At 38.4% G+C, this 13787-nt stretch overlaps 1 protein-coding gene across 8 annotated transcripts in view; it reads right to left on the reverse strand.

Moving 5' to 3' along the window:
* The window catches only part of ARHGEF28 (Rho guanine nucleotide exchange factor 28), a 317255-nt gene that overhangs the window by 80853 nt on the left and 222615 nt on the right, over positions 1-13787 (reverse strand). For all 8 annotated transcript variants that reach the window (XR_014310177.1, XM_082724969.1, XM_082724974.1 and 5 more), the window contains 4 exons: positions 11824-11935; positions 7914-7956; positions 2633-2756; positions 2158-2290 (listed from right to left, as the gene is read on the reverse strand). Coding sequence is in view for 7 of the 8 variants with exons in the window: in XM_082724969.1 (XP_082581095.1) it covers positions 2158-2290; positions 2633-2756; positions 7914-7956; positions 11824-11935 (412 nt within the window). In the remaining variant the exon portion in view is untranslated. The remainder of the gene's footprint in view (positions 1-2157; positions 2291-2632; positions 2757-7913; positions 7957-11823; positions 11936-13787) is intronic.

A 13787-nucleotide genomic window follows, 5' to 3' on the forward strand; every position in this document is an offset into this window, starting at 1 on the left:
TACAGAGAAAGATCACAAGTAGGCAGAGAGGCAGGCAGAGAGAGAGAGGGGAGGAAGCAGGCTCCCTGCTGAGCAGAGAGCCCGATGCGGGACTCGATCCCAGGACCCTGAGATCATGACCTGAGCCGAAGGCAGTGGCTTAACCCACTGAGCCACCCAGGCGCCCTCCACTCAAACTTTTATGGCCATCCATTTGACCAACTTTTCTGTGAACCAACATGCTCTGAGCTACACTAGAGTCTACCTTTCAGTGAGCCCACCTCCCTCCCCACGACCCCCGTCCCAGTTTTCTGTCTGTCATTAACTACAGAGGAATGCCCAAGGGCTGGGCTTTGTGCGAGTGGCTGCAGGGGATACAGAAGGATCACAGTATCATTTTAGTCCCTGAAGTCTATTCTAGTAGTTAAAAAACAAGAGGCTGTCCGTAATCCAGCACGGAATGGAATAGGATAAATAGATCATACACGTGGTACACAGAAGTTCTGGACACAGTGGTCAGGAGAGACCTCCCAAGATGAGGTAAGAAATCAAGACAGATGCACAAAAGTTGGGAGAAACGAAGAGGAGGGAGATCATCAGAAGCGAAGGGTCAGAGGCAGGAGACACACATGGTGGGAGGGAAGGACAACATGCCTGGCAAGGCTTCTGGCCATAAACCAAGGCTGAAGAGGGAACTAACTGTGGGATTATTAAGCACAAATGGAGCCAAATGCATCTATCTGCAAAGTGTGGGCTTAGTTCAGGAAACAAGAAGGGAGAGAAGTCCTTACGCGGATGTGAGTAGATAAAAAAGTGATGTGGTACAAGTACTTATTCAGAATAAAGGTAGTGAAGGAGTGAATGGTATTGGGTATGGGGACAACAGGGAAAGGGACTCAGCATGCCCAAGGAGTGAGCCTGTACCATTCACACAGAAGGAAGCCTTTTGATATGTGGGTTATGAGATTGGTTTTTGTCCCATTGGTCTGGGAGACCAGAAGTCTCTGGGTGATGATGGCCACAGACAGGGTTGCTCTGAGTCCCTGGTGTGAGCCAAGTACAGGGTTGGTCAGGAGAGTGCTGACTGAGAACATATTATCTGAACGGACCTGAAGGACGTGAGGGAGCAACCAGTCCCTGAGGTTGATCTGAGGGAGAAGCACAGCAGGCAGAAGGAAGAGCCAGGAAAGGCCTTCTGGTGGTAGTATGCCCGCCAGGCTGAGGGAGCAGCAAAGATGCCAGAGTGACTGCAGCAGAGGGAGGAAGGGGGAGAGGACAACGGGAGAGATGACGGGGACTTGCACCCATTGTCAGGGCCTTTGCCTTTCTTGGGGGTGGACAGGAAGCCACTGGAGGATCTGGAACACGGGCATCTGTGCCTTCACAAGCTCACTCTGGTCGATATTTTGAGAACAGACATTTTCAGAAGTGTGCAATTTGTGCTAAAAGTACAAGGAAACCAGTGAGAAAGCTACTGAAAGGGTGGCGTTAGACCGGGGTGGTACCAGCGACAGGGTGAAAGGAGGCTGGCTTTCGTACCTATTGGAAAGACTGAGCCAAGGGGATTGCTGAAGGCCTAGATGTGGGATGTAAGAAAGAGGCATACAGAAAGACCCCAAGATTTTTGCCATGAGCATCTGACTGGCGCACTAGGGTGGCCATTAATGGAGAGATCAGCCCAAACGCGGGCACAGGAGCGGGAAAGCAGAGCTCCACTTCCGACATGCAACTTCCCAGAAGCTGTTTAGATGCCCCAGTGGAGGCATCAAGTAGGCAGTGAGATATACAGGTCTGGGGTTCTGGGGGCTGTCACTTGTGGACAAAAATCACTGACTCTAACCATCAGGGGTCACTGCTTGGTAGGTTTTTAAATCACACATGCAACGCTACCTTGAACAATGGCCCTCTCTCCAGGCGCCCAGACGGCACAGTCGCTGGAGCATCTGACTCTCCGTTTTGGCTCAGGTCATAATTTCAGGGTCGTTAGATCAATCCCTGCATCAAGCTCCAAGCTCAGCAGAGAGTCTGCTTAAGACTCTCTCTCCCTCTCCTTCGACCTCTACTAAAATAAATCAGTAAATCTTAAAAAAGGCAAAAAACAATAGCCCTCTTCTCCTATCGCTTACTGTCTGGGGACACAAAATGCAAAGACAGCACACACGGGGCCCAAGAACTTACTGGAACACTGGAATGACTCTTTCCCCAGGAGCGTTTTGTCACAAACCGAACACTGTAGAACCCCAGAGAATGTTCCAGGGACAAACTGATGTCGGCTCAGCTTCTCTTTGTCTTTGGCATCCTTGCTTTTTGTCTTCAGATTCAACAGCAACCGTCAGGTGGAGAGAAATGAGAGAAGACATGTGCTGAGAGCCATGTACTTACAGAAGCCATTCAAAGTCTCTACATTTTCTGTCTGCACGTAAGGACGGCATGCAGAAGAGTACAGTAATGCCAGAATGAATCGTGGCCAGCCTACCACTGTCCTGTACTTCCAACAACTTAGACAATATTCTGTAAGAAGTATAGAGGTCTTCGAGAACATGTGTACGAAATCTCAGACAGGTGATTTTAAAGGTCAAGTGAAAACTATACTCACTGCCAAAAAATGGAACCAGCTACATTTTAAACACGATGGGCAGAGAACTTTAATTACCTTAGATTTATTCCGAGGGCTTGTCATCCTATTCATGAGGAAGCTGAAAGTTCGGCTCACTTTGTATTTTTCAGACTCTGACTTAGCAGGTATAATGTATTTATCCCATTCTTCTTCCTGAATTCTACAAAAACGAATCTGTTACCATGGCTTATCAGGACTTAGAGAGGGAGTAAAAAATGACATATATATATACACACATAAGTGTGTATATACACTTTTTGCTTAGGTTTTAATGGTTATTCTAAACATAAAGATACAATCTACTAAAAATATAGCTTATAGATGGATAAACAGATGTATGATAAAGCAACTATTTCATAATGTTATCAATTATAAATCTAAGTGGTAGAAATGGGTATTCAGCATATAATTCCCTCACCTTTCTGTATACTTTAAATTTTTCATAATACAATACTAGAGAAATAAAGGAAACCTTGCACTTACAATTTTACCCTGCAAACACTCATATCCCTATTTACTATGCCAACAGAAATTTCCCAGGGCACATAGAAGGCAAATAACCAGTAATAGGAAACTGCATTTTATTTATTTTTGGAACATAGAGATAGTACTCAGAAGATACACATTTCTTTTGCTAATACAGCTTGAGAAGCAGACTGCCTGCCCCTTGGTTCAGTCTCTCCCACTCAACCAGGCTATTTACAATCTGAGACTCCCTAGGCTGTAAAAGAGAGAAGGCTGTTGATAACTTCCCCACCATAAAAGGCAACCTAAAGATAATGGTATCCAATCTTTTAACACCCTGAAACATTTATTTTCCCCTAAGCCATAAGATCATGCCTTAGGGGGAAAAAAAAAGGCCCATCTATTAAAAGTTCTATTTCCTCTGAAACTTTCTGATAGCCTTTTATTTCTAACACTATTATGGACAGAGACAAAAGAAAGAGAGAGAGAGGGAGAATATATTAAAGATCAACCAAGTATGTAAAACCAGGTAACACTTCTGTGAAACATTCTGTACCCAAAGTCTCTCCTACCTCCCAAACTTCTCATTCATCCGCATTAGTGGATAACACATTCATCTTTGGGATATACTTCTCAAAAACCATCATATTACTGATAGGCACCAAAATATATGATCACATTTTGTGACAATGAGTCCAGTGACAAATATTAGGACTTTAGTATATTTCATCTGATTAGACTTAAAATTATTTCTAAGGCCCCTTCCCACACTTATGTACTTATCTAATACATTATTAAATGAAAACTTCTGGTTATTTGTACTAGATATAGATTAAAATATAATTATTTGCGTTTGATCATTGAGAGTTCAAACCTATGAATGCATCTAGAAAAGATGATAAATAGCTTCAGAAGTGCCTCTTGGCCATGCAAAGCTAAAGGCACAGGCACGACAGTGAATGTCCTACTAACTCTAATTCTGCACAGTAAGTGAAAGTGGGTTTGCTACTTAGAGAAAACAGCTCAAAAACTTAGAAAGGAAAGAGGGTGGATGAAACTGAAGATACCCTATGACAACTCCAAGTGACAAAAAGAACTTAAGACTTTCTTATGTCCTTCCTATTTCCACAACTACCTCCTTAGATAGCTAACTGGCTAATGTATCTATAAATTTCCCTACCTCTTGTTTTTTGAGCATCCTAATTTGCACAGCTCATGACATATTATTCAACAGGCTCACTTGGGGAATGGAGGTGAAAAACAAATTTGAGGTCTTCAAAAGAATGATGTTCAGAATACCTTTTGTGACCTCACCAAGTGCCTTCTAATGTCTATGATAAGAACAATCTGGTGAGGAGACATCAGTCACAGAATTAAAGAATACTAAGGTCAATGTGGACTGTGAGGTCAAAAAGTCCTCCCCCCTACCTACCTCCCAGCAAAAACACAACACTACTGTCTTAAAGATCTTTTTTTTTTTTTTTTTTTTTTTGAGATTTATTTGTTTGAGAGAGAGTGCTAGTGAGCATGAGTGGGGAGAAGGGCAAGGGACGACATGTCAAGCAGACTCCCCACTAAACAGGAACCAATCGGGGAACTTGATCTCATGACCCTGAGGATCATGACCTGAGCCAAAACCAAGAATCGAAGCCTTAACCTACTAAGCCACCCAGGCACCCCTCTACTCTCCTAAATCAAAGAAAATATGTTTATCCAACTCTTTTCCCAATTCCCCATATTACAGAAGACCATATCAAAAACATTTCAGTTTTGATCTAAAACCTTTCAGTGGACCACAATTTTCATATATCCTGTATATTACTACAAAATGACATAAAATCATACCATTTACTCTTTACTTAAAATGTTGAGAAGACCTGAGACATGAGCAAGTAAACAAAAAAATACTGAAACACTTAATATTAAATGCTAACAATAGCCACCCCACATGGTAGAAATGTGAACATCAGGGACATGATCCACTGTCACATTATGAAAATGAATAACACACTATAACCTCTGGGCAAATGCTGAAGGCTGGTTAATTCCATGTTTCAAATCTAACAATGCTATATTCACCTATGTAACAATCAGTTACATTAGGTAAGAACTAAGAAGGGAAAAATCCCCAACTAATTTCCCAACAGATTTTAAAAAGCTTTTCACTTTATAAGAATCTAGAAAAAAAAAATTAAACTCTCTTCCAATCTGAGAACAAGATGCCTAAATTCTATGATCAATTTGACAACCAATGAAATCATCCTCAAAGTTTTATAAACAGCATTTCTCAGAGATTCTCACAGCATTACCTCTTCAATAAAGATATTTTAAGTACCTTCAGACTAGAGGTCCTTCTCATCTTAACTTTTAAACCTATAATATCTATAGCTTATTTTTTGAAGAGATGAACAGCTAAGTATTAAAAGGAATCCCCAATATCCCAACAGAAAATAGACACAATGGGACTTTTCTGGACATTCAGATGCTCACATTAAAATATGTATATATACATATCAAGTAATAAATTTAACACATTTAAGACAGAGGATATTAATAAAATAACAGTCATGACTTATAGTCATTAAGAAGTTGGTACACCCTGTAAAAAATTTTTTTTAATTTAAAAAAAGAAGTTGGTACACCCTGAAACTAATATTACAATGTATGTTAACTAACTGGAATTTAAGTAAAAACTTTAAAAAAAGAATTATATACTTATATTGAAAGTACTAAACTATATTTGTCAGCTGCTATATAAACTAACATTTTTAGAGAATTAAATACTACTGTATTTTGAATTTAAAAAACTTGACAGAGATGAAGTATCTTCTCCTAGAGAAAAAATCCTACAAAGTCTGGAGTGGGCCCCCTTTCACCCATCTGCATACTTTACCAGTAACCAAGTGATGAATATAAATATGAGAATTTCAAAGAAGGCAAGTTCCTCAAGTACAATATGACTGAAGCAAAGCATTAATTAGCATTAGGATCTCTGGATCCTACTAGAGTATCCGATAAGGTATTGGGCAGAGACTAACTGAGATGAAAGATGTACTCTACTAGATACACCAGGGCATGTGACTGAGAAAGTCAGATGCCTTGAGGATGTAGACCAACACAGACTAAGGAAGAGACAAAAACAAGTAACAAAATAAGAAATAAGAAAAGGATACTCCCTACACATCCAAGTTAAAATATTTTATAGATTAATATTTAACCAATTAGAACACTGGCTTTTTCTTAAGCCCCCGTCTTAATGGAGAATAAATATTTTTGATTAAAAAAATCTAAAAAAAAATTTATATCAGTCCATTACTTCTCCGATAGTTAAAAAGATGACAGGGAGAAGACTGTTAACCAAAATGATAACAAGGATGATGATCAAATTCCACAACTGAGTCAACTGCCAACATGAGTACTCAGTGTACCCAACGTAAATGTAAAAACACCCAATGGGTCAGGTTTTGCTGCTTTTGCTATCATCACTGTCTCCATCATGGCCATGTCTTCTTCATCATCATCCTATCAGTAAAGGCTATCCTTAGTCTTCCTATTTGTATCATCTGAACATTTCTATTCTGGTCTCAAAAAAATAGGAATGAATAAATGGAGGCTTTTTCTCAGTGATACTTTTTTTTTTAAGAATTAAAGATTTATTTATTTATTTTTAGAGAAAGAGAGTTGGGGGTGGGGGAGCTGGAGAGAGAGAGGAAGAGAATCTTAAGCAGACTCCCTGCTGAGCACGGAGACTGATCCAGGGTTCGATCTCATGACGCTGAGATCATGACCTGAGACAAAATCAAAAGTGGGAGGCTTAACCAACTGAGCCACCTAGGTATCCCTTTTTCTCAAAAAAAAAAAAAAAAGGTCATATATTTATTAAAAAGTCCCAAATTTTAGTATTATTGAGCCCAAATTAAAGCCATTTTCCTTTTTCACATGGTCTCCTCAAGCCATATATACCATTTCTGACACTGGATTTGCACATAACCCAAGGACTATTTCTCAGTGTGACTTATGAGCAGTTACTCAAGACCAGTAAAACTCAACAATCCTGCCTGCTTGCTGGTCAGCTTCCAAAGCCTGACTCCAGCAACAGTTTTGACTTTCTGGGGAAGAGAGAAGCTGAGGTTTAAAGCTTTCAGACCTATCAACCAGAAAACTGTTAATGCTTAAAATACTTTCTTGGGGCACCTGGGTGGTTCAGTGGGTTAAGCCTCTGCCTTTGACTCGGGTCATGATCCCAGGGGGTCCCGGGATCGAGCCCCACATTGGGCTCTCTGCTTGGCAGGGAGCCTGCTTCCCCACTTCCCCTCTGTCTTCCTCTCTGCCTATGGTGATCTCTCTCTGTCAAATAAATAAATAAAATCTTTAAAAAAATTTAAAAATAAAAATAAATAAATAAAATACTTCTATCACTCACTCTTTCTTTCAAAGTTAACCAACCACTCCAAGCCGTTTTCCAAAAGGACATATAGCAGAGGCGGCTATTTGCTTTCTTCATCTGACCAGCCTGGGGCCTGTTCCCATAGCAAGTCTTCTTGTCACGGTAGACAGACCAGGCAAGAACCTAATACCTTTCTAAAGCAGGTGATCCTCACACAGCTGCTCCCTTTGGTCCAGGCCATTGGAGGTGTCTGTCTTTGAAAAAAGCCCAAAAGAGAACACTGTGTCCACAGTCCTGAGACCTGCAGCTCTGGGGACTCAAAGTAGCAAGTTTGGAGCAAAGTATTCTGGCAGCCTCATTGCACAGAAATCTCTCGTAAACTATGGAACGGATCTCAGAATTCATGTGCAAACATTTCCAAAGACAGCAAGCAGACCCTCGGGAAATCTGGAACAGTTAAAATACCTTTTTTCTCTTGGTGGCTCCGGTAGGCTGTAAGCTCTTTGCTCTACAAGACACAGAACAATAAAATGAAAACTGAGGCAGACAAGCCAGCAGTCATGTGTTAGTCTAAAATGTACACACTCAACCATATTTTATCATTATTCACACCATCAGTTAGAGAGTATCGAGGAAATCAGTCATCTTACGTAAGTAGGGCATTGCTCTGGGTAGCTTTATCACTGTCCCTAGTTTGGAGAGAATGAGGGGTGGGCATCACATGGTGACATTCAATGACTTTGTGAATCTGGCATTAGCAGATGGCAGCGAGCAGTTTCAGCATGGAAGAAAATTAGTTCTGTCTTTTTGGATGTTTCTCATCAGAGCTTCATCCCTTACTTGTAATACTAATTCCCTAACATACAGAATCAATACATATGTTGGCTGCCTTTTAGGGAAGCTCAAAAGAAAAGTCTTGAAGGCCAGCATAAGGAAGAGTCCCTTTTAATATGGCTGCAATGCCTTCATAAAATCCTAGCAGTGGCCAGTTCAGAGAGGTGTTTTGTGGTAGGAAAGGGAGGATCACTTCCCCCCCTGGACCTGGGGGCAAGGGAGATGGGAGACAGAAGGGAGGAAGCTGAGCACCATCTTGTTTCCAGAACTGAAGCGCTCCTTACAGAGACTGAGCAAAGACACCGATGGCAACAGTGAGAGAGACTGAAGCAGGGAGAGGACACTGTGGAGCACCCCATCTACAGAGCAAGGACATTTCCTTTACCACTACAGTCCAGAAGAGTGAAGAGGCAAAACCAGTTCACAAAGGAAAGTGCATCAGACACACAAGGAAAACCAATTAACACATATCCCCTGAAATGTGTAAATATCAATGTTCAATCTAACACTACCTTGTATGTAATAAAAAATCTGCTTTGAAGAATCTGAAGGATTTTATTGCCACTATTAAACAGTCCTCAAATTAACTCATAAGCAGAAACCACCATGCTTATTGTGAACATTCTGAGATACCAAGAGATTAAGCCACATATTCAAGACAATCAAGCTAATAAACTAACGGAACCAGCCTCAGGCAACTGCACAAAGTCTAATAAGGTTCCACTTAACAGTGCACAATGATTTTCAGAAGTACGTTCACTTCACTCCTCAAATTCTTAAAAGTAAAACACTTCGGTCCTTCTTGGTGAGGTTATAATGATGGAGAATGTTCTTGTCTATCTAAACACACAATGTACCAGAGGGAATTACAGGATAGGATTTTGTTTTGCATATACAAGCATTAAATGATGTTGCCACATCATTGTACCCTTGGCCTCCCCCCAAAACCATGAGAAATAATAAAAGTAACCTCTTAGAAGGGACAAAGATGAGAAAACAACACAAATAAGAATAAAGAAGGCCAAAGCGCTATTATTTCTTGTATATCTGTATTACAGCTCATGTATAGGAGCTTCCAACTGGGGTGAAAGGAGACTTGAATTCTGTTCAAATAGATAAAATTTGTAGGACTATTCCAAACACATCAAGAAAGAATTTAAGGTCATGTAAATGTCAATTTACCTTTGATTACTCTAAATGAACTAAAAAATGAAACATCACATCTTTGAACTAGCCAGGCTTTCACTCCCATGCTTTGATCACACACACACAGAGTTAAAATTATTCCCTCTTCTCTAAAAGCTAATTTATTCCTCATATACGTATGGTTTACCCATTGAATCTTTGTACATTTATTATGTAGCTTCAACCTTCAATGCCCTATTTGTGATTCCTACCTTCTGGAGATGAAATTTCATTGAAATAGCCCTATTTTTAAATAACATGGTCTCAATGTAAGATTTTATTAACAGAAAAGTCAAAACATTTGATTTTTTTTTAAATTCTAACTCAATTTTTAATTCTAACTCAAATGCAAAGATTTAAGGATTGTATGTAAGGCAGACACCCTTCCTTATTCATTAAAGAATTTATAAATCAGGGTTCTTTTCCCTTATAAACAATCGATTTCCTCTCAGTCATCTGGTCAACAACTTCAAACTTCTGAACTGACTTACAAACTAGTCACGCTACAGATATAATGTCAAGGCTGCCATTTTGCCTACTACAAAAACTTAGAAGCATTTTCTAAACGGTTAAGGTATGAAGTTGGTTCCCCATCTAGGACCATCCGTGAAAAGATGCCAAGGTGCCACTGAAGGAATCCCAACCTAAATCAAGGTTAAGAGACCTGGAGATCCCAGAAAGACTCACGAAATTACACACACACACATACACACACAAATAAACACACACATGGTATTTTTTCTTCTTATATATATGTATATCTATAGGAGATAGCTATATCTATCTTATATATATATATATCTATATATATAATGTATCTTCTTATATATATATATCTATAGGAGATAGATTTTCTTCTTATATATATATATCTATAGGAGATAGATATAGCTATATCTATAGGAGATAGATATCTATAGGATATCTAGGATATAGCTATATCTATAGGATATAGCTATATCCTATCTATCTCCTATAGATATATATATATAAGAAGAAAAAACAGGGCAAGTTTAATCCATCTTCTTCCTGTCCTCTCAAGGTCATTGTATCTTTTCTTTCTCTTAGTCCTTTTCTCCATCTCCAAATTTTGAAATTTTAAACTGATGTTTATTACCAGTCTTGCTTTCTTTTTCCAGTAAGGATTTCCTTTTCCAGTAAGGATTCCCAGAAAGAAAAGGGGGAAAAAAAAAAAAACCCAAAAACAAAACCTGGCACCGGTTTTGCACTCTATGTGTCTTGTCTAGTATATTCGTTCAACAAGTAATTTTTGAACATCTCCATCTGTAAGTCATTGTTTCAGAATGGCAGTTCCAACCATAAAGATTCTGTTTTCAGTATTTCTTCAAATGGCATAAAAATGTCAACAACAACAATGAAATGAAGAATAAGTAAAAAGGAAGAGAAAGAAACTAGTGAAATAAATTCTATTTTAAATATTCTACATTAGGAAACTACGAATACTTGGATACATCTGGCTTTCTGGGTTTTTTAAGACTCTTAAGGATAATAGACAAATGAAGCATTAATATATTAATAAACATTTTATTATAATACTTTATATTACATATGGATATGAATACTACCACATATGCTTTTAAATATAATTACTGCAAAATATATTATGTTCAGAAATACCCTTTGTTTCAAAATAAAGTAAAAAATGGGAATTATGGCTGAAAGTAGCTACAAAGGCAGCTCCAAGTTGCCCATAATTACCTGTTTACTAATCTGAATTCAGTTTTAAAAATCTGTCAAGCTGTACGCTTATGATGTGCACCCCTTTCTAAAGGTGGATCAATTAAACTTCTATTGTATCAAAGTTTTAGTTCTGTTTACATTGCCCCAAATAATGCTGAGATACATTAACTCATGTTTCAACTCTTTTTTTTTTTAATTTATTGAGATTTTCTTTTTCTTTTACTGCAACTCTCTCAAGTCCCTTGCTAAATACAGAAAGGGAACAAATCTATTTTGCTATGCTTTGTCTTTTACTTAGACTTCAGCAATTTACACATAGGGCAAAGTAATTTTTTAGGATTTCCTGAAAATCCTCTAATGCTCTCATAATAATATACCTAGAATAAATTCTCATTTCCACTGTCCTTCCATTGCCCTTTGTTCAAAGAATAAAGCAACAGAGAGGTGTGTACACATGTGCATTTTCATCAAATTGAAATCTTTAACTTGACAAATATCCAGTGAGAAAAGGATTTTGCTAAGACTAGAAAAATCAATTATGAAAATGGAATTGAAAATTCTTGCCTGCTACTTTTGTTTATTTTATATATTTTGCTAACTGAAAATCTGCCCTGGAACAGAATGTTCCCAAGGCCAAACGGTAAAGAATGCTTACCTTCACTAGAACTGCACACTGTAAAATCACGCACCAACCGAGTTTTTCCTAAAGAAATTTTGGGTGATGAGCAGGAGTAAGAACGTGAGCGGACTCCAGAAAGCAAGGATTCCTGGAAGAAATCATACCAAAGTTTTTTGGTTTTTTTTTTTTTTAATTCTACAGAGGACTTGAAAGTATATGTTCACAAGAGATGTTATAAAAAGAGCATCTCTGTAAAAAGAGTCACTGTAAATCTTTCTGATGTAATCTCATTTTTTGTTTTTTTGGTTTTTTGCCTATCATAACTTTTAAAATTTTACAGTCTTTTCAATGCATTATAAACTTGAGCTTCCCACCCATATATACTTTAAAATGCAATTATGACATTCTAATTAAGTTGGTTGAAAGTGAAAAATTATGTCAAACGATTTTTTTCCTCTGCATATTCAATGAGTCACTGTTTTCCCCCTCTGTTATTGGAAACATTTTTTCTATTTTACACTGCAGTATCTGAGCAAAATTCCATATTAATTGGTATCTTTTTATTTCATAATTATTAGAAGTTAGAGGAACTGCCACTCACAAAAGTTTTTTTAACTTCCAGACAACTACTTAAATTTATGTTAGCTGCAACCTCTGAGGAAGAACGCATCAAGTCTGTGCCCATCTTTCAAAAAGCTTTCCATTTAGCACTTCCTGAGATGGTATCTGGATTTTAAGAGACCTACTATTTTTGCTAGTTTTCACAATTAGATATTATTTCTATTATTATATTTGCAACATATGTGACAACGTAAGATGGCAAGATAATTAAAATATGGTTATCTTATATGTTCTGGAAATTTTAAATGAATAGGCAACAGAACACCAATAAAGCTATTTATGGTACCAGACTCTCATCCAATAGGGACCGAGTGGTTTATAAGATACCACTTAGAAATAAAATAAAGTAATGCAAAACTTGTTACTAAAATTAAGCCATTAGCAACTATCCTTCACAAGCACTGGTAGCTTCTATTCTCCCTAAGTGAAAATATACTGTTCGCCTAAGTCCACTGGTTTAGTTAACAGGCCTGGAGGAAAGCTGAAATGGAAGCCTGCCATTGTTGCAAAGAGCCCTGGGCCTTGGTTCCTGAATGCCTTATTAGGGAGGACCCACTGGTTCTAGACAGACAGCTGCAGATGTCCTATACCCTTACCACTGACTAGCCACAGAGGGCCAGAGCCTAATGTCACCCTCTGCATTTAAGTCATATCTAATAATTATTTCTCATAATTGTGGAACTCTGAAAATTAGCCAGAACTCTTTGGCAAAAAATTACACATGGCAATTACAGAGGCAAGGCAAGATATATTTTATAAGATAGAGTCTTTCTGGGACGCCTGAGTGGCTCAGTTGGTTAAGCGGCTGCCTTCGGCTCTGGTCATGATCCCAGGGTCCTGGGATCGAGTCCCACATTAGGTTCCTTGCTTGGCGGGGAGCCTGCTTCTCCCTCTGCTTCTGCCTGCCTCTCTGTCTGCCTATGCTCGCTCGCTCTCTCTCCTTCTGTCTCTGACAAATAAATAAATAAATAAATAAATAAATAAATAAAAAAAAAAAAAAGATAGAGTCTTTCTAAAAGTGAACAGCATGAATTGATCCATGAAGACTGAATTACTTTTCCTTCCAAATAATGAGAACTGTTTCAGAATTCCATTCAAAATGCAAACAAGTATCTATATTAACAATCTTACCCATTTCTTATCATCCAGAAATATCACATGACATTTAAGTTCAAAAGATCAAGACTGCTCTCCAGGCCTCAGAGCTGAGGGGAAGGATTCGGGCACCACAGTCAGAAAGCCTCGATCGAGTACTAAATCTACCACCAAGCAGGGTCAACATGGACAAAATAGCTCATGTCTCCAAAACCTCATTTTCTCAAAAATTAAAAGTAATATTTACATTCCAGCTAGCTAAGAGAAAATTAGGTATTTCATAC

Source organism: Mustela nivalis (genome assembly GCF_964662115.1).
Source record: "Mustela nivalis genome assembly, chromosome: 3".
Lineage (NCBI taxonomy): Eukaryota > Metazoa > Chordata > Mammalia > Carnivora > Mustelidae > Mustela > Mustela nivalis.